Source organism: Alexandromys fortis, unplaced genomic scaffold (assembly GCF_014885135.2).
Source record: "Alexandromys fortis isolate MF-2015 unplaced genomic scaffold, M_Fortis_MF-2015_v1.1 scaffold_39, whole genome shotgun sequence".
Lineage (NCBI taxonomy): Eukaryota > Metazoa > Chordata > Mammalia > Rodentia > Cricetidae > Alexandromys > Alexandromys fortis.
Window position 1 is genome coordinate 6,471,360 of NW_026067918.1, and position 23,187 is coordinate 6,494,546.

At 49.0% G+C, this 23,187-nt stretch overlaps 2 protein-coding genes across 7 annotated transcripts in view; one reads left to right on the forward strand and one right to left on the reverse strand.

Moving 5' to 3' along the window:
• Positions 1-23,187, reverse strand: part of Slc39a11 (solute carrier family 39 member 11) — a 421,876-nt gene that overhangs the window by 376,619 nt on the left and 22,070 nt on the right. The gene's annotated exons all lie outside the window — the stretch shown is intronic.
• Positions 11,030-19,351, forward strand: Sstr2 (somatostatin receptor 2). 3 transcript variants are annotated; one of them, XM_050140468.1, is made up of 3 exons: positions 11,030-11,709; positions 16,184-17,260; positions 17,766-19,351. In XM_050140468.1, exons 2-3 carry the CDS (start codon positions 16,268-16,270, stop codon positions 17,796-17,798), a joined length of 1,026 nt encoding a protein of 341 aa, XP_049996425.1. In that variant the 5' UTR covers positions 11,030-11,709; positions 16,184-16,267; the 3' UTR covers positions 17,799-19,351. The 3 variants fall into 3 exon arrangements, with proteins under 3 accessions (XP_049996425.1, XP_049996424.1, XP_049996423.1); XM_050140467.1 differs by lacking the exon at positions 17,766-19,351 and adding an exon at positions 17,570-17,640; XM_050140466.1 differs by lacking the exon at positions 17,766-19,351 and having other exon boundaries at positions 16,184-17,631.

Sequence of the window (23,187 nt, forward strand, 5' to 3'; positions counted from 1 at the left end):
ACTGGGATTTGATTCTACTGCATGTACTGGCTTTTTGGGATCCTATTCTCTTTGGATGCACACCTTCCTAAGCCTGGATGGAGTGGGGAGGACCTTGGACTTCCCACACGGCAGGGTACCCTGCCCTCTCTTAGGACTGGAGGGGGGAAGGGGAAGGGTGAGTGGGGGAGTGGGAGGGAAATGGGAGGAGGGAAGGAAGTAGAATTTTTGAATGGTATTATTTATAAAGCAATAAAAAAAAGGATAGGGTCTCCCCCCTCAACCCAAACTAAAACCTGCACCCCCCGCTCCCAAGACACACTAGGTGATTCTAGATCCTGTCCAGTTGACAGCCGCTATACACCACCATGCTCTACAACCCCCAGAATGTTCTCATTGGCTTGTCAGCATCCTCAGAACTCCAGCCTGGATCCTGGAGTTCTGGAACACTGCATAGTTCTAGTGCTTACAGAGCCAAATGGGAGGTCGTGCAGGATGTCACCATTTGGCTTGCCAGATGGGTAAAGTCCCTTTCCTATAGTCTTGGACCACATCTTCACCTTCTGGAAGACCTCAGAGCCCAAGTCCAGAGCTCTATCAGCCTGACCATTAGGATCACTAAGGACATCTCCAGAACACCCTGAATGACAGACCCAAACACATATGCTAAGGGACTCTGACGGAAATGGGCAAGCAAGAGGTAGAAGATTAAAAATAAGAACCGTCCTCTGGGACTCAGAAGGAAAGGTCATGTCCATGACATAATACCAGAAGGCTATAAACAGTGACGGCTTCTAGAATGGGCTCCTAGAGACGGAAGGTCCAACAGTGGAAAAATTTAAAAAGCAACCCAAGAGCTGGAAATAAAATATCACACAGAAAGTAAAACAAAGACGATAAAAAGGCCAACAATGAGAAACGTGGTCTAGCTGAACGGGAACCCCAGAAAGAAGAAACTAAAGCAAAGAGAAATCATTCCAAGTGCCTAAGGTAGCAATAGCTTTTAAGAAAAAGGAATCTGGGGGTTGGAGTGAAGGCTCAGCAGTTAAGAGCACTGGCTGCTCTTGCAGGAGACCTGGGTTTGGTTCCCAGCACCACACGGAGGCTCACCACCATCTGTAACTTCAGTTCCAGGGGACCCCACACCCTCTTCAGGCTGCTATGGGCACTGCACGCACGTTGTACAGAGATATAAAACTTTTGCACACATAAAAATAAAAATAAAGAAATCTTTATAAAATGCAAAACATGCTTTATTAAATCTTTACTTAAAAAGATTGTCAGGCAAGGTGACACATGGTTTAATAGCAGCACTCGGGAGGCCCTCTGAGGTGGAGGCAAGCCTGGTCTATATAGCAAGTTCTAGGCCAGTCAGGATTATATGGTGGGATCCTGTTCCAAACAAAAGGTTAAAGGGGCCTAAGAATAACACTATAGACTGTCCTCTGACCTCTACATGCACACAACACACACATGCACACACACACACACACACACACACACACCTACCTCGAAAACAGCTCTTTTCCCTAATCTTGGACATGAAATATCATTTCCATCCCAGTCTCTCAACCAATATGGGTTCACATGGGGTGTGAATACATGGGCTGTCCAGACCAGGAGATCAGATCATCTGTGAGGTCGGCTGTAATATTCCCTTCCTCTGGACCAGTGGTTCTCAACCTTCCTAATGCTGCGACCCTTTAATACATACAGTTCCTCAAGTTGTGGTGAGCCCCCCAACCATAAATTTACTTCTTTGCTACTTCATAACTGTTATTTTGCTGCTGGTATGCATCATAATGTAAATGTCTGGGTTTTCTGGTGGTCTCAGGTGACCCCTGTGGAAGGGTCATCCCACCCCCCAAGTGGTCACAACCCACAGCCACTGCTCCACCCACACAACTAAGTAAATTAAACTCAGAGGAAGAGCAGGGAAGCCTGACCTGGAGAGATGGCTCAGTGGCTAAGCGCACTGGCTGCTTTTCTAGAGGACCCAGGTTGAATTCCTGACATCCAGGTGATGACTCACATCTGTCTGTAACTCTAGTTCCACAGGGATTCAATGTCTTCTTCTGACCTCTGAGTTTGCTGCACACGTGGTACACAGACAGACATGTAGGCAAAACATGCACACGCATAAAATAAAAATAAATAAACCTTTCAAAATAAGAGCGAGAACATTAACTAACACTGGAAAGCAGGAAGGACACTGACAGGGAAGAGAAGGGTTAAACCGTGCTAGAGACATCAAGGATGTAACCAAACCCAAGAGGTTTCAAAACCAAAAATGAAAGTAACACATGGAATAAATTCTCAAGCATAAGAATCTGAGAATGAATCATTGATAAACACATAGAAAAGTAAGCAAAAAAAATCAAGAAAAGAGGTAATCATTAACCCAGAGAAAACAAAAGGCTCTACAAGGAAGAGGGGCCAACAGAGGAGAGCACATGGCTCAGATATAAATATTTCGAGTTATAAAAATGCAAACACTGGCTACTGATTTAATAGAAAGAGAGAGGTAAGAATTGGGAGATTTGGAAGTACTGAGTTGGGAAGTCAACAGAACCTAAAAAGAGAAAATTCAAAAAAAAAAAACACAGAAGTGTACATGAATCATTTATAGCATTTAGGAGTAAATCAGGCTGGGAGGTGGTGGCGCATGCCTTTAATCCCAGCACTTGGGAGGCAAAGTCAAGAGTATCTCAGTGAGTTCAAGGCCAGCCTGGTCTACAAGAGCTAGTTCCAGGACAGACTCCAAAGTCACAGAGAAATCCTGTCTCAAACACACACACACACACACACACACACACACACACACGAGTAAATTAGCAGGGAAAAAAGGCAGAAATTATTGGAAGTGCTTGTCCTGGGGGAGGGTATCAGAACTGGAGGGATGGAGCATGGCTGTGCAGTTTGTCCTCAGCAGCCCAACTCCTCCACCCTCTGAGTTCCTAAGACCGCTTCATATATAACTTAATAAACAGAAAGCTCAATTCAAAACCAAAAGATTTTACTGGCTAAACAAATCCTGCTCCTGCCTCGTATTAAAGATTGGCCCGTATAATCAGCATATATTTTATTATCTATACCTCAGTTATGGCAGATGATGTAAGTTTAGGAAATTTAACCGGGATGAGTCATCCAAACCCACCAGGCAGCCTTTCCCATGCAGGGCACCAAGCTGCCCTCCCTCCCAGCCCCCTACATCAAATAGCCACAAAGTCAGCCTCCACTAATTGCTTTTTGACAAACCGCCAGTTTTGTGGCAATATACCAAAACCAGGGACAGAAACTGTTTAGACATAACAACCTTCTAAAGTCTCCCTTGAATATAGTGTAAGTGACCATGAGAAAACCCCTGATTTCTAGAAGAGCCACAGAAGCAGAGGCACCTCAAATCTAAATACTTCCCTGCATGTTTCCTGCTAAGGATTCAGGCTCAGGGTTGGATTTTATGGGATCCTTTCTTCCAAAAACATGACTGAAAGTTCGAGCTCAGGGCTTAGAAAACAAGATTTCTCCCTTTTCTCTGATATACTTTTTGTTGACTGGATGGATGGATGGATGGATGGATGGATGGATGGATGGATGGGCGGGCAGATAGACAGATGGATGATGGATGGATAACAGATGGTTAGAGGATAGATGGACAGACAGATAGATGGATCCATGGATCAGTGAATTGATGGCTATAAGGTTGGTTGCATGGTGGATGGATGGATGGATGGATGGATGGATGGATGGATGATGGATGGGTGGATGGATGATGGATGGATAGATGGATGGATAGATGGATGATGAATGATGGATGGATGATAAATGATGGATGGATGGATGGATGATGGATGGATGGATGGATGGATGATGGATGGATGAATGGGTGGATAGATGGATGGATGATGGATGGGTGGACTGATGGATATATGGATGATGAGGAGGAGATAAAACTGCATGGATAGAAAATAGATTTGACAGATGTATAGATGAAGGCGCTTGTACTAACACAGGAGCACCACACAGAGAGACGGTCTTCACAGGCATGAATACATTGTCAGTTGTGTGTTCTCTACTGGTGTTTTGCTTGTGCCAGTCACACGAGAACTATACACCAAATGAACGGTTGCTATTTCTAAACAGTCTAACAGTCAACTCACACTCAGAACAACCTGTCCCAGAAAATTAAATATGCACCCAGTGTCACCGCTACCAAACAGTTTTTTTTGGGGGGGCGGGGGGGAGACTTGTCTTTGAAAATTCAGCTTGGAGCTGAAACCACAAAGTTTAGGTGCCAAATCTTCATGTGGCGGGGTGGACACAATGTTTAGATGCAGCTCATTAAGTTGCTTAAAATTTTTATATGTTATGTATATATATATATATATATATATATATGTTGCATAAACATCGTTTCAGCTCTATTTGAGTGAGCTTACTGGGCCCTTCTGCTCTGATGCCACCCCCCCTCCTCCAGTCACCTGCTCTGTCAGGTCACCTTGGTACCCTCCCAGCTCTTACCAGCCTCTCCTAGGTGTAAGGACTCCCCCTAAGCCTGACATCCCGTCATTCCAAACAGTTATGTGTCCTAGCTGGCAAAAAGAGAGCCCAAGAATTATCATGCTCTCTCTAACTCCCAAATACAGAGCCTTTCTGGAGAGAAAGATTGAGTGTCTGAAGTAGCTCGGAGAAATGCAGTTCTGGCAGCAGCCACAGGGCTAATCTGTTTAGAAGAGATCCAGTCACAGGAGAGCAAGTGGGGGAAGGAGCAGGACAGAAGAAACGCGCGGAGCCCGTTTGGGGGTGGGGGCAAGAGGAGACAATAATAAATTGCTGCATGAGGAAGCCTCCCCCGACCCTCCCTGGACTGGCCATCTGTTCTGGGGCCCCTGAGCAGGCGTGTACCGTGAAGCCTGGGGACTAGCAGCCGGACCACCGAACAAAGTCAGCCAGCCAGCTGTCCCACGAGGGAGAAGCCACCACTGAACCGTCGTTTTGGAAAGTGGCCAGAGCCCATCCCTGGGCATCGCCCAGCTGAACAAAGGCCTCTCCCGGTCCTGCAACCGAAATCCAGGGCTCTAGGGAGCCCACTCCTGTGTCACTGAGAAGGGTGAGGGTTTCCTGCCTCGTAGGCACGCAGGTAGCACTCAGCAGAAGCAGAAATAGGCAGGCGGCTCCTGGCAACAGCTTTTCAAGAGCCTGCGAGCATCCACTTGGGTAACAAGGCTCTTTCTATCGCGCGGTTGCCTCTGCCAGAAGCGGGGCACAGGAGGCACACTTGGAGTGTCAGCTACTTGGGCGGCTGAGGTAGAAAGATCCAGCGGTTCCTTTACTCCAGGAGACTGAGTATCTGAAGCCAATCTCTTGTAGCAGCTCATGACATTCTCCCTATCCATGGTGACTCTTCCCGAAATGGCACCAAGGCCATCATTTTGAGTCACTCCTCAAGAGTAGCAGAAGGACGGAAAAGGGGGAAGAAGAAAAAAAAAGCACAGCTGTAGAGAAGCCTTTGGGGTTCCACTCTGCAGGGCTGGAGCTGAGAGAACAACGGTGGACCCTGTGAGGAGTTCTGTGTGCTCACGCCACCCTGAGGCCCGCATGGGAACTGCAATCTCTTTGGAAGCAAAGTCCCTTCATTCCAGGGTTCTAGTCTCATGGTAAACTGAGGTCTGAACATATAAAATGAACATTCCAGAAATAAGTCATTCGTGAGTTTTACAAAAAGAAATTTTTCTTATATCCTACTATGGTTGTTGTATTTTATTATTAGTTATTATTGTTCATTTTGACTATGCCTAGTTTAATAATTAAACTTTATCATGAGTACATGTGTGGAGGTAAAACATAACCTACGTAGGGTTTGGTACTAGGTGGCAGCCCCCACAGAGAAAGGAAAATACCTGTCTATCAACTACAGTTTACTGGGGCGGTTCCCAGCTTTGGCTTGCTGGGGACAGAGGTCCTTCAGCAGCAGAAATGACTCGAAGAGAGCCAAAGCCACAAGAGATGGAGCATAATTTAGCACAAACCACCAATACCAAGCCACCATCTCCAGCTGGAGACCCTCCATGCGTCTGCGCCTCCCCAAAAGCCATGCTAAAATGCAAACGAGTGTCCCGTTAAAGGAAAATGTCATTTTATTTGCCATAGAACAGGAAGAAATGGACAGGAACAACATAGAGAAAGATGAGGGGATAGAGCAGGACTCCTAAGTCCCCTCACTCCCGGTTACACATAAGCACGTAGACCCCAAGAAGGAAGATGAATCCGTCTGAAGCCACCATTCATACTATCGCTGAGACTAGGTAATAAGCCCTCATAACTGCACACATAGACAGAACCTCAGAGATCCATGCACAGCTGCTGGACCATTTGTGAGATGCTGTGCCTCTCACATACCACATCATTCCTAAAAGACACAGCGCGTTCGGGATGGCAACTGACCAGAAGGCATGGAGATACTGCCGCTCTATCCTGTTCTGTCACGTGGGGCACAGGCTAGGTGAGAGATTCCAGAACTTAGGTCCGGTGCAGGAGGGCAAAGGTTTCCCAAGACCCCGTGTTTGCCATACAAGCCCTACACAGTGGGGGAGGTTCTTGGGCTAGACCACAAGGAATCCCAAAGAAGCACTAGAGTAAAGAGAGATCTGGGCACTCAGGGGCTGCCCCAGTACAGTCTCCTCCTATGTCCCTCATCTAAAACCAAGAGGTTTAGCTTCTGGGGCATCTCCAGTCCAGCTCACAGTGAAACCACCTGATAGCTGCAAAGAGCTGGGCTCCATCCCAGGCCTGGAGGCTGAGAATCTCTAAGAACAGAGCCAAGACAGTCCTCTGGATAAAAGCCCCAAGTGCTTCTTCTGCACAGTGTGTCCTAAGTCCCACTCTATAGGCAGCTGTCCTTTCTCCCCTCTGCCCGAAGAAGAGCAGCAGGTCACCCGCCCACACTGCAGACCATAACCAGACACTTCTGAGCAGGAAAGTGGATCGGGGAGAACTAGACAGCTGTCGGAGACTCTGAGTATCTGGGAACTAATCAGAATCCATCAGCAAAGACATCCTGAGGCTAAGGACAACTAGAGACAATTAAAACCAGGGCTGGGCATGGCTTAGTCCATTAAGTATTTGCTGTGTTTGAGGATGTGGGTTTGATCCCTAGAACCCACACTTGGTATAGGGGAAGTATGGTAATGCATTGCCTAAAACGCCCAGTGCTAGGGAAATAGAGGCAGGTGGATCCCTTATTCATACGTGGCAAATTCTTCCCAGTCAGTGATTGCTTCAAACACACAGAGAAGAGGGGGGATAGACAGTGCCTAAGAAATGACAGCAAAGGCAGATCTCAGACCTTCACATATATGCACGCACATGTGCACAGGTACTCTGACACACATGCACCTGTGCGCGTGTGCGCGCACACACACACACACACACAGAGAGAGAGAGAGAGAGAGAGAGAGGGAGACAGAGAGACAGAGAGACAGAGAGACAGAGAGACAGAGAGGGGATGGGGGAGAAAACAGCAAAAGCTACCCATTAGGGGAATGGTCCCTCTTCTGTATAATCAGGATGTAGAAGATGGAGCTGCCCAAGCTCTGTTGCTCTAGGGAACTGTACTGTGGGTATTCACACAGCAGGCAACTTCTGTCACTGGAACAAGAATCCAGTCTCTCTGTACCTGGGTTGGTCCGTTCACACTAAGGGAACATTGATCACAACATAGGACTGCAGTGAGGGTTAGGTACCCAGGGCAGCACACAGTAAGCACCCAATACACATTCAAAAGCATTCGCAGGAAGGTTGCCAGGGCTAAGTCAAGTGTGAAGGTGAAGGGGTAAAGGTCAACCAGCTGCTTCCTGCAAGAGGTCTTGAAATGTCCATACTAATGGTGCCAGTGGCAGGTGCTGAAAGTCTTCAAGGGTCACTGGGATTATAGGCATGTGCTCCGTACAATGGGCCAGGAGAAATGATACCTTGTGGTAGTCTCAGTGGGCACTCTACACCTGCAAGGCAGGCGTGGTAGACCGCCTCTCCTGAGCTGTCCACACTCTCCTCCTGAAAAGCTTTGTAAGCACTCCGGACAACATCTTGGAGACAGCTCCATCTTTCCCAACTCTCACCAAGGACTTGCTCCAGGCTGAGTGCACGAGAATCTTGTTATGTTACCAGGAATGGCATACTGGGGGAAGGGAGATGCTGAGACTTGTGGTTGGAAGGACTTCATCCCCTCACCCAACGTTTCATGGCTATGTGGGCTGTGTCCTATCAACTGGACCCTTGCCTTTCTCTTCCCTGACTGGATGGCCTTGGGCAAGTCACCTGGCCTCTTGGAGTCTGGTCTCCTTACTTACACCTTGATGGGGCACTGGCTGTATACATCAGATGCTCTGAGGTCCCTCCTGGGACCAGCAAGGTGGGGAAGGGAAGAGGAAGAGGAGCTAGGAAAGGAATGCCAGGCTTAGGGCTCCACACTGCCCACCCACATAAAGAGACAAGGTGAAGTTGGTGCCAAGTCAGAATGGAAACTGCAAGGGGTGGGCAGGGAAGGGGAGAAAGGGGCTCATGTTGCCCCTGGTGCATCTAAGAGGCCACCAAGCCTACTAGGTCAAATGGTTATATCTTTAAAGAAGTATGGTAATCATAAGCCATATTTTCCAAACGAAACATCAAGGCTCGTGTGGTGGCACGTACCTGCAATCCCAGCACTCGGGAAGCAGAGGCAAGAGGACCAGAAGTTTGATGCCAGCCTGGGTGACACAGTGAGTTCCAAACCACTGCACCCTTGACGTTCTGCAGCTCAGGGGCCTTGCCCTTTCCCCATCCACAATGTGAGGACTGAGAGCATGCCAGATGCTTGGTCCACCACCTAACACCCCCAATCAGTCCAGCTCTCCTCCTGGGGTTCACATTTTCCTCTAAGCCTAACTGCAATATTTGTTCCCACCAAATTGATGTCAGAGGAACAATTTCTCCCCCATTTAATTGATAGCGCCTCTAAGCGACCAGACAGAATGACCTACTTGAGAGTTCCCTGGTCTCTGTTGCCTGCTGAGCTCCCAGGCGGTGAACTTCGCCGAAAAGAGTGTGCTAAGCCCTGGCCTGGCCCTTCTTCATTTCCTGCCGCCTAGTGCCCTTCTGATAAGCGCAAGAAGGGAGAAGGCTGTCATCTCATCGCCTTAAAGATAACAGAGAAGTCAGAGAGAAGGTTACCTCCCCCGCCCGCGACCCCTGTATTTTTCTGGCTCAAGGTTTTTTTTTTTACTTCGTTCCTAAATGAGCTACCGAGGAAGGCCAGGCGGGCTGCAGATTGCTGGGACACTGTCAAAAGAGCAGGGCATTGTCAAACAGGGAATGGAACTCCATGTTGGGGGCGCCCAGCAAAGCCCGCAGCGATTTCAAAGAGTTCTTCAGAGGCATTCACGGGTCGGGGGAGGGGAGAGGCACACACGAGCCGGACAAAATCAATAATTGTTCTAGGTGACATTTTCCGCTGTCAAGGGCAGTGCTCAGATCTCACTGGGTCAGTCGCACAAGAGATGGGCGTGTCTGCAGTTCATCCACGGGGCTGAGCTCGCCAGACCTGACTGAGAGAGCGCTGGGGTAAGACAAGGGTGTGAAGGGTGGGATTCCGTTGGGTGTGTTCAGCACGTTAAAAACACACAGAAATGCTCCCCAGGTTGTTTGGGAGAGGAGTGTTGAGCTGATTAGAGCAGCCTGCTTGCGCTGGTGGTGCTGATAGGAAACCAGAAGTATAGAAACGAAAAAAACTGTACACCGCCCCCTGGGGGTCGCCTTGTGTAAAGGAAAGGGACCCACTGAGAAGCAGGGGTTTCTCTTTTGCGTGAGTTGGTTTTCTAAACAATCCACCAACTGGGCAGCAACCCTTGAAGAGCTTTTTACAAGGTCACGCGAGACCTGGGGGAAATCTGAACTCAAAATGGACACTAGCTTTTCATTCTTCGCCGTCCCTGAAAGCCGGCTGGGGTCACTGGTTTTAGACTAGAGGTGGCAATACGCATCCTAGCAGCTGTGACTCAGGGATGGAAGGAGGTCTTCCCCTGAGCTCATTCCATGTCCCTTTTCCCCCAGGGTCCCTCCCCTCGTCTTGAGAGCTGCACTAGTCGGCCCCTCAACCCTGCCCCATAAAAATCTAAAGGCGAGCTGACCCCTAGTGCCACTGCGACCTAACTGAAGCCCTAGTTCAATCTCTACCAAGCCCACAGGGTCCAAACTAACCAAGATCTCACAGAGATGGTGCCAGTGAGCGCCTGTGAGTGACTCTGACTTAGAAGCAGTTCCGCCGGCTTCTACCTTCTGGCTCCCTTTTGCTGTCAGAACTCACCACGAGCAGAGCCCAGGCCTCTCTGCAACACACGTAGCTTCTGGATTTATGCTTTGCCCAGATGAGCCCACAAGCCGATAATAAACAGGATGGTCGGATGAGGTCAGCTAAGACCACAGAGAAAGCTAATTGGGGTTTGCTTTCTGATTTCCCATGCTCTAGGAACTATCCGTGTGTGTGTGTGTGTGTGTGTGTGTGTGTGTGTGTGTGTGTGTGTGTGTGTGTGGTGAGAGGGAAGGGAGGCTACAGGATTGATTACGACTTATTAAACTATTGGAACATCGACTGAATCATCACAGTCAAAAATAAATAAATAGCTGCAACTTGATGCGACACATCTCCCACTTCTTGCTGGTCCCTCTTTTCTCCCGCAGAGCGACACAGCCGCGTAGGAGGAGCGGTTGGGCTGGGTCAAACCAGCAAGCACTGATTGACAGGCTAAATTAAAGCTAGGAGAGGCTGTGCGGCCCCGGGGCCTCAGGTTGGGAGACCTGTCGAGCCCCGCGGAGCCCCTGCTGGCTGCGGGAACTGAAGCCAGATGCGGCACACACCTGCGGGCGCTTGCAGCGGGAGACCTGCTTGCTGTTCTCTCTCTCTCTCTCTCTCTCTCTCTCTCTCTCTCTCTCTCTCTCCCTCTCTCCCTCCCCCCCCCCCTCTCTCTCCCTCTCTCTCTCTCTCTCTCTCTCTCTCTCTCTCTCTCTCTCTCTCCTGTCCTTTGCCAGGATCTGCAACCCGTGCGCTGTGTCTGGGACTAGTCCGTGGTACGGCACGGCTTTGTAAACTTGAGAACATGACTTAAAGGTCCCGGAGCAAGTCTAGGTCACCCCAGCCCCTGCGACAACTGCCTGGAATTTGTTGGGTAAAATCGGACCGAGTCTCTAAAATCGGAGAAAAATCAGCGCGGGTCCTCACCGGGAGGAGTCATAGCGACATTGACATCGCTTCACCCTCCACCAGCATCCAGGTCCGCTGACCCCTCCTCCCCGGGTGCCCTAGGTCACCCGCAGGATTCTCCACTCTGTTCCCCGGTGCTTCAGGACCGGTGGGTGGAGCGAAACTGCTGTGACGTCACGAGCAGGGGGCGTGGGGAAGTGTGCCCAGGGGCTGCCACCCGCCTGGGCCAATGCAAGCTGTGCAGCCACCGGCGCGCTCGCGAGGCCACCGGAGCCCAGAGCACCAGTCCGCTATTGGGTGTCGATGATCTGCAAGCCAGGCTAGCTCTCTCGAGGTTCAGGCTAGCTCTTTCAAATGCCAGAGGGGGCTCGCACGAGCCAGCCAAGGAAGCTGAGAGCCCAGGAGCCAAGCTACTGCACTCACCGGCGCACGACTGGATAAAGGACAGCTTCGGGGTGCTGGAGAACCCAGAGAACCGAGTGTTCTTGGAAAGCAAGGTGAGGGGTGTGTGTGGTTACGCGTGTGTGTGCATATGTGTGTGTCACAGAGAGATGGTGGGAGCGACGAGCGCACTTGGGCACCTGCGTGCATCTGCGCTAGGGATAGAGCGCTGATCCCGGCGACCTGTACGTTGGTTCCGGCGCTCAGTTCTCTGCTTTTGTGCCTTTGGAGGTGACAGGTAGAAATGAAAGATGTGTATCCTGGCGTCACGGGTGGAAAGGTAGTATATTCCAGGACAGATTGGTCCGCACAGCCACTACCCAGGTACAGTGGCGTGTGATCTGCGAGCCTGAGCGTCCAGTTAGTAGCTGTGGTGGGAACAACTTATATCCTAGCCACCTGCGAAACAGCCCAGATCCAAGGAAAGAGAGACCAGCTAGAGGAGAAGGGACGTGCCAGGTGCTACCACAGGGCTCCTGAGTTCATACCCTGAGGCATAAGTTGGGGAGGGACAGGGGATGGAGACATCGCAGAGAGACAAGGAAAGCGGGTTTTTCCGTTTTTGTTTTGTTTTTGTTTTTCTTCCATCGCCCGATGGGGAGGCAGACCAGATTCGTACGCGGTCAGGTCCCTCCTACATCCCGCCGCCCTCGAGCAGAGACATCTGTCTAGATAGGAGAGAACCAACCACTGAACGGTCAAGTCCCCAAGCGACTGTTGGCGCTCCTCGCTGTCCCTGGCACCTCAGTCCCCTCTGCGTATCGAAGCTGGTTGTGCGGGCACCATGGTCCACTCTTTCTACAATTTCCTGGAAATGGTGGGAAATCCTTTAGGGAACACTTTGTTTCCCGGGTCAGCGAGTTGTTGGCCCCAAATATTCCTACCCCTGGACTAACTCTGCGGTCCAGAAGCTCACTTACCTACCTCCCACCCACTGGCCAGTGCTGAGGGGCACTCTAGCGCCATGCTGAACCACACAGGGCTGGTTATGCATGCTGGTATCAGCTCAGTGTCCAGCCCCAGATTTTTGGAGCAGAGTGGGGGTGGGGGCATCTAGCAGATTTAGGGGAGGGGGTCTTGAGGGATCACAATAGAAGGATGTTGGGAAGTCAGTGAAACTAAAGCTGGGTGGAATCTCAACCATCCCATCTCTGAATTCATGGACTATGGACCATACGGTAAGAGAGGCTCCCTGAGACAGTGGGAAACCCTTCTCTCCAACAGAGCCAGGACTCTCTCAGGGGAAACCACCCACCAAGCCATGGCCAGGATTTAACAGCCCTGACACTGAAAAAAAAAAAAAAGGGCAGAAAATCAGACTTCCTGGTACGTTTAATTTAACCACAATTCAACAAGTATCGACTGGTGGCATTAGGAATTCTCTTTCGGTGAGACAAACGTAAAATGAGGAGCAATCACTTGGAGATGTTAGGCATCAGACTAGTTATACAGGACCCCCTAGGTTTTAAGTTCTTGTCTTCTTTGGAGGAGTCCCCCCCCCCCGCCCGCCTTCCCAGTGGGGTTTCCCAGCATATGACCTCCACCCACCTCCAAGGCTCTGAATCCCTGTAGGGCTTACCTCCCCAAAATGGAAGTGTGTCTCAGCCAGTTCCAGAGAAAAGCGACCCCCACCCCATTCATTCTGCCCAACGGGCACAGTTAGAGCTGAAGAATCACATTGAGCCCTGTACCACCACCACTCCTCTGTTCCTCCTCCTCCTCTCCTCCTCCTCCTCTCCTAATCCTCCTCCTCCTCCCCTCCTCCCCTCCTCCTCTTCTCCTACTCCTCCTCCTCCTCTCCTCCTCCTCCTCCTCTCCTCCTCCTCCTCTCCTCCTCCTCCTCCTCTCCTCATCCTCCTCCCCTCATCCTTTCCTCTTCCTCTTTCTCTCCTCCTCCTCCTCTCCTCCTTCTCCTCCTCCTCTTCCTCTCCTCCTCCTCCTTCTCCTCCTTCTCTCCTCCTTCTTTCTTGGCTCTAGGTATGAATTCTACAGCCCCAGGGGGTTCTTCAGTCTCGGTCAGATACTGAAGTTTGCCCTCTCATGGTATACAGGCGGCACGAGCTAATGATTACTGAAAGGTTCCTCTGCATGCAGCTTGAATAAGATTCTGGGTCTGTAGAATTAAGGAGCTGGCAAGATGGGGAAAGAAGAAAAAAAAAACAAACAGTGGAAATAACCCAAGTTAATCTGGGGATACAAAACCAGTTTCTTCACAGCTTCTGGCTCTAAGAGCTGCCTGCTTATACTTGCTTACCCAAGGCAGACACAAGGCAGTGGGTCCCCAAACTACAATCGCAAAATCTCCGACCTCACTGTACCAAATATGGGCTGGGAGAATTAATGCAGAAAGAAAAGCCAGGCACCTGGCAGTACAGAATGAATCGGAGGCAGAGGAGGGCAAGGAACACCTGCCTGTTGCCGGCTACGTCTTTAATTTCTCTGCGGTCTGCGCCAGCATTAGGCATTGATTCGGAAAAGTACGCTTTGGGGAAAGATGTCAGGAAAGAGAATTAGTGGTCCTGTATACTCCAGTCCTTGACCAGCTCCCCTCTTCCTGGATGGACCCCTACCCGGAGCTCTTGCCTCACTCTACATATACACGAGACCCAGCCCCCAAATTCCTGAGAACATCCCCCTATACAGTCAGGGAAGGGCTGTGTCCTAACATCCTTTGTTCATGGCCCTATCTCCACGCAAGTCACACACTACAGGACTTGATTCCCTTGCCTGTCTCCCCTGTTGAAGTGTTAGCTGCTAGAGGGGGTTCCATCACAGTGGCCCCCACCCCCATGATGTTTTATATCTGTGGTAAATCACTTAATTATAGGTTGAGCTGGTGTTTTACATCTTAGGCCAAGCCAACAGCGTTCTCATTATCTTCTCAGCATGGAGGTCACTTGGAGTTGGTTGCTTTACACTAAGCTCAAGTACCCAGCCACGGGTTTCCATCCAGAGAGCATCAGCCAGGGCACATAGAAAATCCCAGACGACGTGGTGCCAGGTGGCTCATGTTCAAGTTCCCACTCCACCAAGGATTTTAACTCTCTGTGCCTCAGTTTCCACTCTTTTAAGTGAGGGAGGACAGTATCAACAACTCCCACATGTTTAGGGAGACAAAGGGGGAAACGGGTGTGGCCGAAGGTCCTCAGTTTTTAAAAGCCTCTTTTGACTTTCATGAAGAGTCTGTGCCCATTACCTAGTCTCTGTTTTTGTCCTAATCTATGAACTGCAGGCAAAAGGCCACCCATGAGGGAGTAGAAACTTCAGGAAAGGGCTTTCCTAAGTGGGAGTCTGGTGGGGAATGAAGGGCACCGGGCATTGGGGGAAACAAAACCAAGCCAAAAAAACAGCCTGAAGCACACATTTTTAAAGTGTGTGTGTGGGGGGGGGCAGATTCTAACTTTTAATACTGAAGACTCTAACTTGATTCACTGTGTAGGCAGGTTTCAATGAATTAAAGATAATGAGGCAGTAGAAGGGGCTAACATTTATGAGGCTGTGATTATGAGCCTGCACAATGCTAGGCATTTGCATATACCTTGTCTTGTTTAACCCTCATGACACCCCCATGTTGACAAAGGAAAGAAACAGCAGTTAAGGGCTGGGCATGAGGTCACGTGGGGCTCAATCATGGAGCCCAGATCTGTTCTTCCTTTAAATTCTTGGGTTTTTCCCACCATGGGAGTCTCTGAATGGAACTCTCCCAGGCGGGCATCAAGCCAGCACGGGATTCTGCACAGGGCTCAGAGTGATGGTGTCAGAGTCAGACCCCTCCAAGATCTGCCTTTTTATAGTCTGGACCAGTCAATTCCTTAGGGGTCAAAGTCCATGCGTTTGAAGCCATAGCCTTTCGCCTCACGTGCGTCATCAAAGACGATGGTTCAACTCAAACCCTCCCCCACCATTTCCAAAGACCTCAAAAAGGCTGCAGGCTGACAGCTAGATGAGAAAAAGAGAGAGAGAGAGAGAGAGAGAGAGAGAGAGAGAGAGAGAACTTGCTTTTCAGTTGAAAGACACAACTAAAAGAGCGAGGCGAGGTAGCTCACCCCAAGCCCTGGAAGCTAAGACAGGGAGAGAGCCCTGATTGCAAAGCCAGCCTCAGCTACGCAGCAGTTCTAGGCTAGCCTGTCTCCAAAAATGGGGGGGGGGAGGAATGAGGGAAAGAAGGAGGGAGGGAGACTCGGGAGATGGCTCAGTCAATAAAGCACTTAACTTGCAAGCAAGAGTTCTGAGTTCAATCCCAGAACCCAGGTGGAAACTGCAGCAACATGTCTGTAATCACAGTGGTGGTGGGGAAGACACAAGTGGGTCCCTGAAGCCTAGGCTACATGGTGAGAAACAGACTCAAAAGGGGGGAGGGGTACTGTGCCTACACACACACACACACACACACACACACACACACACACACGCAGCTGTACACACATGAATACACAAAAGAGAAAGAGTGGTAGGAAAATGTCTAAACATGGAACACGGGAGTCTAAATAGCTTGGGGACTTATGGTCACTTTTCTCTTTCTCTTCCCAGATGTCACAGTAGATTCTTGGCCCCCAGAGCCCACTGAGGTGAGAGAAGATCTCTGCTTGGTTCTAAGCTGACTGAAAAGCAGCCATGGAGATGGCATCTGAGCAAGGCAATGGGAGTCAACTATGGATACCCTCTCCATTTGACATCAATGGCTCACTGGGGCCAAGCAATGGCTCCAACCAGACCGAGCCGTACTACGACATGACAAGCAACGCGGTCCTCACGTTCATCTACTTCGTGGTGTGCGTTGTCGGGCTGTGTGGCAACACACTTGTCATTTACGTCATCCTCCGCTACGCCAAGATGAAAACCATCACCAACATTTACATCCTCAACTTGGCCATTGCGGATGAACTCTTCATGCTGGGGCTGCCCTTCTTGGCCATGCAGGTGGCGCTGGTCCACTGGCCCTTTGGCAAGGCCATCTGCCGGGTGGTCATGACTGTAGATGGCATCAATCAGTTCACCAGTATCTTCTGCCTGACGGTCATGAGTATCGACCGTTACCTAGCTGTGGTCCACCCGATCAAGTCAGCCAAGTGGAGGCGGCCCCGGACAGCCAAGATGATCAATGTGGCTGTGTGGGGCCTCTCTCTGCTGGTCATCCTGCCCATCATGATATATGCTGGCCTCCGGAGCAACCAGTGGGGGAGGAGCAGCTGTACCATCAACTGGCCAGGTGAATCTGGGGCGTGGTACACAGGGTTCATTATCTATGCCTTCATCCTGGGGTTCCTGGTACCCCTCACCATCATCTGTCTTTGCTACCTGTTTATCATAATCAAGGTGAAGTCCTCTGGAATCCGAGTGGGATCGTCCAAGAGGAAGAAGTCAGAGAAAAAGGTCACCCGCATGGTGTCCATCGTGGTGGCTGTCTTCATCTTCTGCTGGCTCCCTTTCTACATCTTCAATGTCTCTTCCGTGTCCGTGGCCATCAGCCCCACCCCTGCCTTGAAAGGCATGTTTGACTTTGTAGTGATCCTCACCTACGCCAACAGCTGTGCCAACCCCATCCTATATGCCTTCTTATCTGACAACTTCAAGAAGAGCTTCCAGAATGTTCTCTGCTTGGTCAAGGTGAGTGGTACCGAGGATGGGGAACGGAGCGACAGTAAGCAGGACAAATCCCGGCTGAATGAGACCACAGAGACCCAGAGGACCCTCCTCAACGGAGACCTCCAAACCAGTATCTGAGATAGCCGGAAACCCACCATGCACGCACACACACAAGCCAAGCCTGCCTCCGGGCAGTGCGTTTCCTCCTCACCTGCTTCCTGCCTCCCCACCCATCCTAGCTGGCTTGTTCTACATGAGCCCAGTTCAGAGGACAGGATTTGAGTCTATTCCGCTGACTACTTCTCCCTTAAAGTGAACATTTTCCTGCAGGCAAACAATTCAAAGCCTGGAGAAGAGGACATCATTGCCTGGGTGTGACGTTGAAGAAAGCAGCCGCCCAGGAGAAATCGGGGGGGGGGGGGGGAACAAACTAAACTAAACTAAACTAAACCAAAACCTGTGAATGTGTGCTTATACACTACGTAATCTCGTGATCTGATATTTACATTTGTATATTCCTACCTAGTGTCTTCGGAGCCAGCACATACATGTCCCGTGATTGTAAGCTGAAGTAGTTAGTTCGTGTGTGTCTAGTATAGGTGAACATGTACCGCAACACTGAACCTAAAGAAATGGACCCGCCACGACAAAACCAATCAAGTTTAAGCTTCCAGCATCTCTCTTGCATGGGCCTTTCCCAGACCCAGGAGGAGCATGAGCGGTATGTTCGTATTAGAGTATGTTTTTGTAAAAAAAAAAAAAAAGAGAAAGAAAAAGTGGTGAAAGCAAGGTATTTTTTGTATTGTTCTTCCTAGAGGGCCCCTAAGCTAAATAAGTGTCTCGCCTCACAGGTGCTGCCCCTGAGTCTGGACAGTTGTTTCAACAATTTCAAACAACCTAGGTCCGAGTAAAACAGAGAGGAGCGCACTGTGAGAGTCGGAATACAAATGAGAGTTCGCCTCTCGGATACAATCAGTTACTCATTTACCCAGAAGAACTTCAAGGGTTGGAGTCATTGACCACTGTGTTTATCAAGACAAAGCATGCTTTGTTATCAGACTGAATTTTTCTCTCCTCAGATTGCTTTAGTTTTACTTAGGGAGACATTGGGGAAGGGGTGGGATCGGTGACCTGAAAGGCAAAAGACAGACTATGATTCTTGCGGGCAAACAATTTGCTCCCCAACATACAAACACACACACACACACACACACACACACACACACACACAAATGAGAAGAAAAATGAAGTAGAATTATCCCTTTAAGAGAAACATGGAAAGTGTTTTGTTTTTAATGCCGGATAAGACTTCTTAATGAAAGAAAACAGAAATGTAACTTGACAGCTCCTCAAAGGCGTTTTGGGGTCTTGCTGTTGTTCTTGGTTTTGGGGGAGGCTGTTCTTTCTTCCTGTCTATGTATATGTGTGTATTTATGCCTGTGTCAGTGTGTGTGTATGTGTATATGTGTGTTTGTATGTATAAGTATGTGTGCACATGAGCATGTGTGTGCATGTGCCCGTGTGTGTGTAGGTCAGAGGTTACAATGTGTGTGACCTCAGCAATGTGTGTGACGTTGCTGTCTCCTTCCATTATGCTCTACTTTACTTACTAGGCAGGGTCTCTTGCTGAATACGAAGCTTTCCAGTCAAGCAAGCCAGCTTGCCTAGAGGATCCCATCTCCAACCACGGAGCTTTACAAACGTGCTGCCGTGTCCAGACAACCTTTACATGAGCTCTGGTACCCAGATTCGGGCCCTCACACAAGAGCAGCAAGTGTGCTACCCGAAAGAGCATCTCCCCAACTCTCAAAGGAGTTTTTATGTCATTATTATTAGTGGGGAGGGGGCATGTGTGGATGTCAGTGGACAACTTCATGGAGACAGTTCTTGCCTTCCACCTCTTTAATGGGTTATGGGGACCAAACTCAGGTCACCAGGCTGGTCCAGCAAGTCATCGCCCTATCTCAAAGACAGTTTTAAAGAACTTTATGCACAGCTGGGCATTTTGAAAATCACAATACTGAGACTCAGGAACGTGTATAGGAAATGTTCAATCAAGACCAGCTAATGGAGAATATAGGTATGTGCAGGGCATGGACTGGGAGCCCCTTCCTTCACAGGGATAGCTACGTCTCCTCCATCAGCTGTGCACGCGTGTGGTCTCTCCAAGCTGTCCCTCACACTACCAGTGGTTTTTGTTTCCAGCTATAGATGGATTTGTATACAGATGACAGAAAAAGGTCCAGCCCGCGTCCCTTGGTTGATCACGGCTCTAGGAAATGAAGAAACACAGGCGCAGGTGTGGAAGATGCCGTGCACTCTGGGATTTAGAAGCATCACTCTTAGCATCCCACACGTAGACTTCAACTGTATTTTAAAATGTGCTTTCTTCTTCTGTCTCCTTAAGAAGGACTATTTAGTGGTCACAATGGCTGACTGCCCTGCCTGTGGCTATCCTACCTTAGTGGGCCACCTTAATTCTCAGGCTACGTCACTCATACCACCTGGCTCCCAAAAACTACCGACTATGGCTTAGGAAGATACATTCATTGGGGATTTATGCTAGACAAATAAATTTACCCAAAAGTAAAAGCACAATCATAAAACAAGACTACAGGGACAGTTGTTGCAAAAAGGCAAACATATAGAGAAAAATCCCAAACTGTTACCAAAGGCCAAGTTAGCTACGAGTTCAGCTTTGGGCTGGTTTCTTGGCAGCCATAACAAACACTGAGTCACTGCTTCTCTTTCCTTTTAATACTAACAGGGAAAAAAATGGAAAGAAACACTATAGATAACAACTTTATCATTACAATCAGAAAATATTCGTCTTGAATAAATGTCTTTTTTTTTCCACTTAGGGAAATCTCTCTAGGAAACCCAGAACGGATGACAATCATTCCAAGAAGATAGGTCAGAGTAACTCTATAGTGTTCATGCTCCCAAAGCTTGGTAAATTGTCTCCAACAAGGTTTTGATCCTAAGCCACCACCAATACCTCAAGATGGACCGTCTAAGTGGTGTCTGGGGTACTCAGCAACAGAGAGGTCATTGGAAGGCAGGAAGAAGGGGACTTTAACACATGTGGTACAGGGCCGGGAGGTGGATCAGTCAAGAAATTGCTTGCCTCACAAGTTTGAGGACCTGAGTTCAATCCCTAGAACCCACATGAAAAGTTAAGGGCAGTGCTTACTACATTCCAGAAATGGCGAGACGGGTGGTGGAGAGAGCTGGACCTCTGGAAGTGCATCAAACCAACCAGCCTGGCCTAAGTGGCGAAGGTCCAGGCCAATGAGACCCTGTCTCAAACAAAAAGTAGATGTGCCTATGGATCAACACTCAAGGCTTTCCTCAGACACACACACACACACAAACACACACGTCCAACCCATGTGCATTCGTATACATGAACACATACATACAACATAAACACACACCACATACATATACAGATAACATACAATACATACACACAACACATAACATATATAGTACACACATATATACACATACATACCACACAAAAAAACATAATACCATACACACATATATACATACAAGCACACATACAAGATGGATGCTTAATTCTCTACAGATAAGCAGTCAGGTCCCATGATATGGAAATTTATGTTTCACCTGTTAAAGCACCTATATTTATATTTCAACTAAAAATTTAAAATATATATTATTTTATATGTATGAGTATTTTGCTTGCATGTCTGTCTGTATACCATGTGGATGCCTGGTACCTGTGGTAGCCAGAAGAGGGCACTGGAGTTTCTGGGAGTAGAGGTACAGATGGTTGTATGTGGGTCCTAGGGATCAAACGTGGGTCCTCTACAAGACCAGCCAGTGATGTTAACCCCGGAGCCATCTCTCCAGCCCCTGAAGCATCTTATTTTTAAAGATGACTTGTTCTCTGGATTTCTGTTATCCAAAAGAGGAACCAAAAAAAAAAAAAAAAGGATGTTAACACAATTTTGGTTCAGAAAGTCACTCTGAGCTTTTCAACTCAACATCGTGAAGATAAGTCCTCTGGATGCTGGCGGTGAGACAATAAAAAGTAATCCGTCGGGACCAGAAAGACAGCTCAGCAGTTAGGAACACTTGCTACTCCTGCAGAATACCCGATTGGTTCCTAGGACCCTTGCTCACAGTCTAGCTCCACGGATCTGATGCCCTCTTCTGGCTGCTGTGAACACCTGCATGCAGGTGCACACAAAAGCACACACGAGTGTAATTTAAAGTAAAATAAACCTCTTTTTTTTTTTTTAAATTAATGCCTCAGATTGAATCTGTGATTCCCAATGGTCTGATGGGTTTTGCAAACTAACTCCTTATCTCCCATTAGCGGGGGTTGCTAAGGGCTGATTAATCCTGCAAAAACTTAGCAGGAGACACACTGGGCAACGCTACGGCAGTGGGGTGCTGAATGACCTTAGCTTTGGTTTCAGGACCAGACAGCTGAGTAACGTTGGCCGTGGAGCTGTTCTGTGTGAGGTTTGTGCCTTAGCTTAGAACATGCTCTGTTGACGTGAAGAGGACAGTGGAGGGGACAATGTGGACCGGCGGACAGGAGCCTGTTTGCTTACACGGATCTGATCTCTCCATGGGCACAGCGCTGCTCACTGAAGCTTCTGGCCCCAGCTTTCCTAGAGGTGTTCAGTATGAGCCCTGGGGTGTGTGGGGTGGGAAGACAACGGTGGCTGACAGCCATGCCCCCGCCCCCAAGCAGCTCCGATGGTCACCGGTCAATGAAGGGAAGTCACAATGGGTGAAAGCCAAACTTTTCTGCCTTGTTGGGGATATACAGCAGGAGGATCCAAGAGGTTGGGGTGCCGTGGTCAGAAAGTGATTAGGGTTACTAAGTAACAACTTAGAATCAATCACTTGTTTCATCCACATTTTTGCCAGCTTCCAAAGACTGAATTCCCCAGCAAAAGCTCCATCAAAGCAATCTTCACATGAGTTTATTTACCCTCTATGAATAAATTCCCATTGGCGTTCTCTCTCTCTCTCTCTCTCTCTCTCTCTCTCTCTCTCTCTCTCTCTCTCTCTCTCGACAGAGTTGTCTCTGTGTTAATAGTCCTAGCTGTCCTGGAACTAGCTCTTGTAGACCAGGCTGACCTCGAACTCACAGAGATCTGCCTGTCTCTGCCTCCCGAGCCTGTCTCTGTCTCTGCACCACTACCACCCGGCTTGTTTTTTTTTTTTTTTTTTTTTCCCAGCAGCTCATCTAGGGACAGAGTTCTGCTTACAGAGGACAATCTTTCATAGCTGTCATTACTTATTCGATTCAGCAACCACTGGGCAGAGAATACCGTCTTGAAGACAAAGACTCCCCCATGGCCATTTCAACACCAGCCCACCCCTCCTGGCACTCAGAGGGGCTGGCCGCACTAGCAGGTGAGCCGCTTGTTGTCCTAGAGATGTCTCTGGCTGTTCGTATCTGGACTCTGCCTGAAAACAGGGCTAAATATTAACCAAGCCCTAGCGGAACCCACTGTAAAGCATTATTGATTCTCCTAAGATAGAAGTGAGGGTAATGTCATTAAAATGAAATGCTGGGGTTGGCTCACCTGGTCCAGCGAGCACCTGCCTCCCGGTGGACCAAGACAGGAAGCAGGAGGGAGTCAAAGGTAAAGGCTAGGCTCTCAGTGCACGGGTACAGAGCTGACACATGGATGGGGACAAGCATCTGTCTCTTCCCTGGCATCGGCGGGGAGCAGAAAGACCAGACTTCTTTCCTGGGACACCGTATCCAGCAAGGAGAGCTACTCAACGTCTGTCCCTCTTCTGTTCTGCTGCCACCGGGACCGGAAGCAGAAAAGAAATGTCCTGGCTTAGAGAACTGTCTGGCCTTTTTATGAAGCCTGTTAAGAGATGTGATACAAGGGGCCGGAGAGATGGCACAGAGGCCAAGAGCACTCTCTGCTCTTCCAGAGGAC

Excerpts from the sequence above, each read along its gene's own strand:
- Sstr2 (XM_050140466.1), top strand. The coding sequence starts at position 16,268 with ATGGAGATGGCATCTGAGCAAGGCAATGGGAGTCAACTATGGATACCC.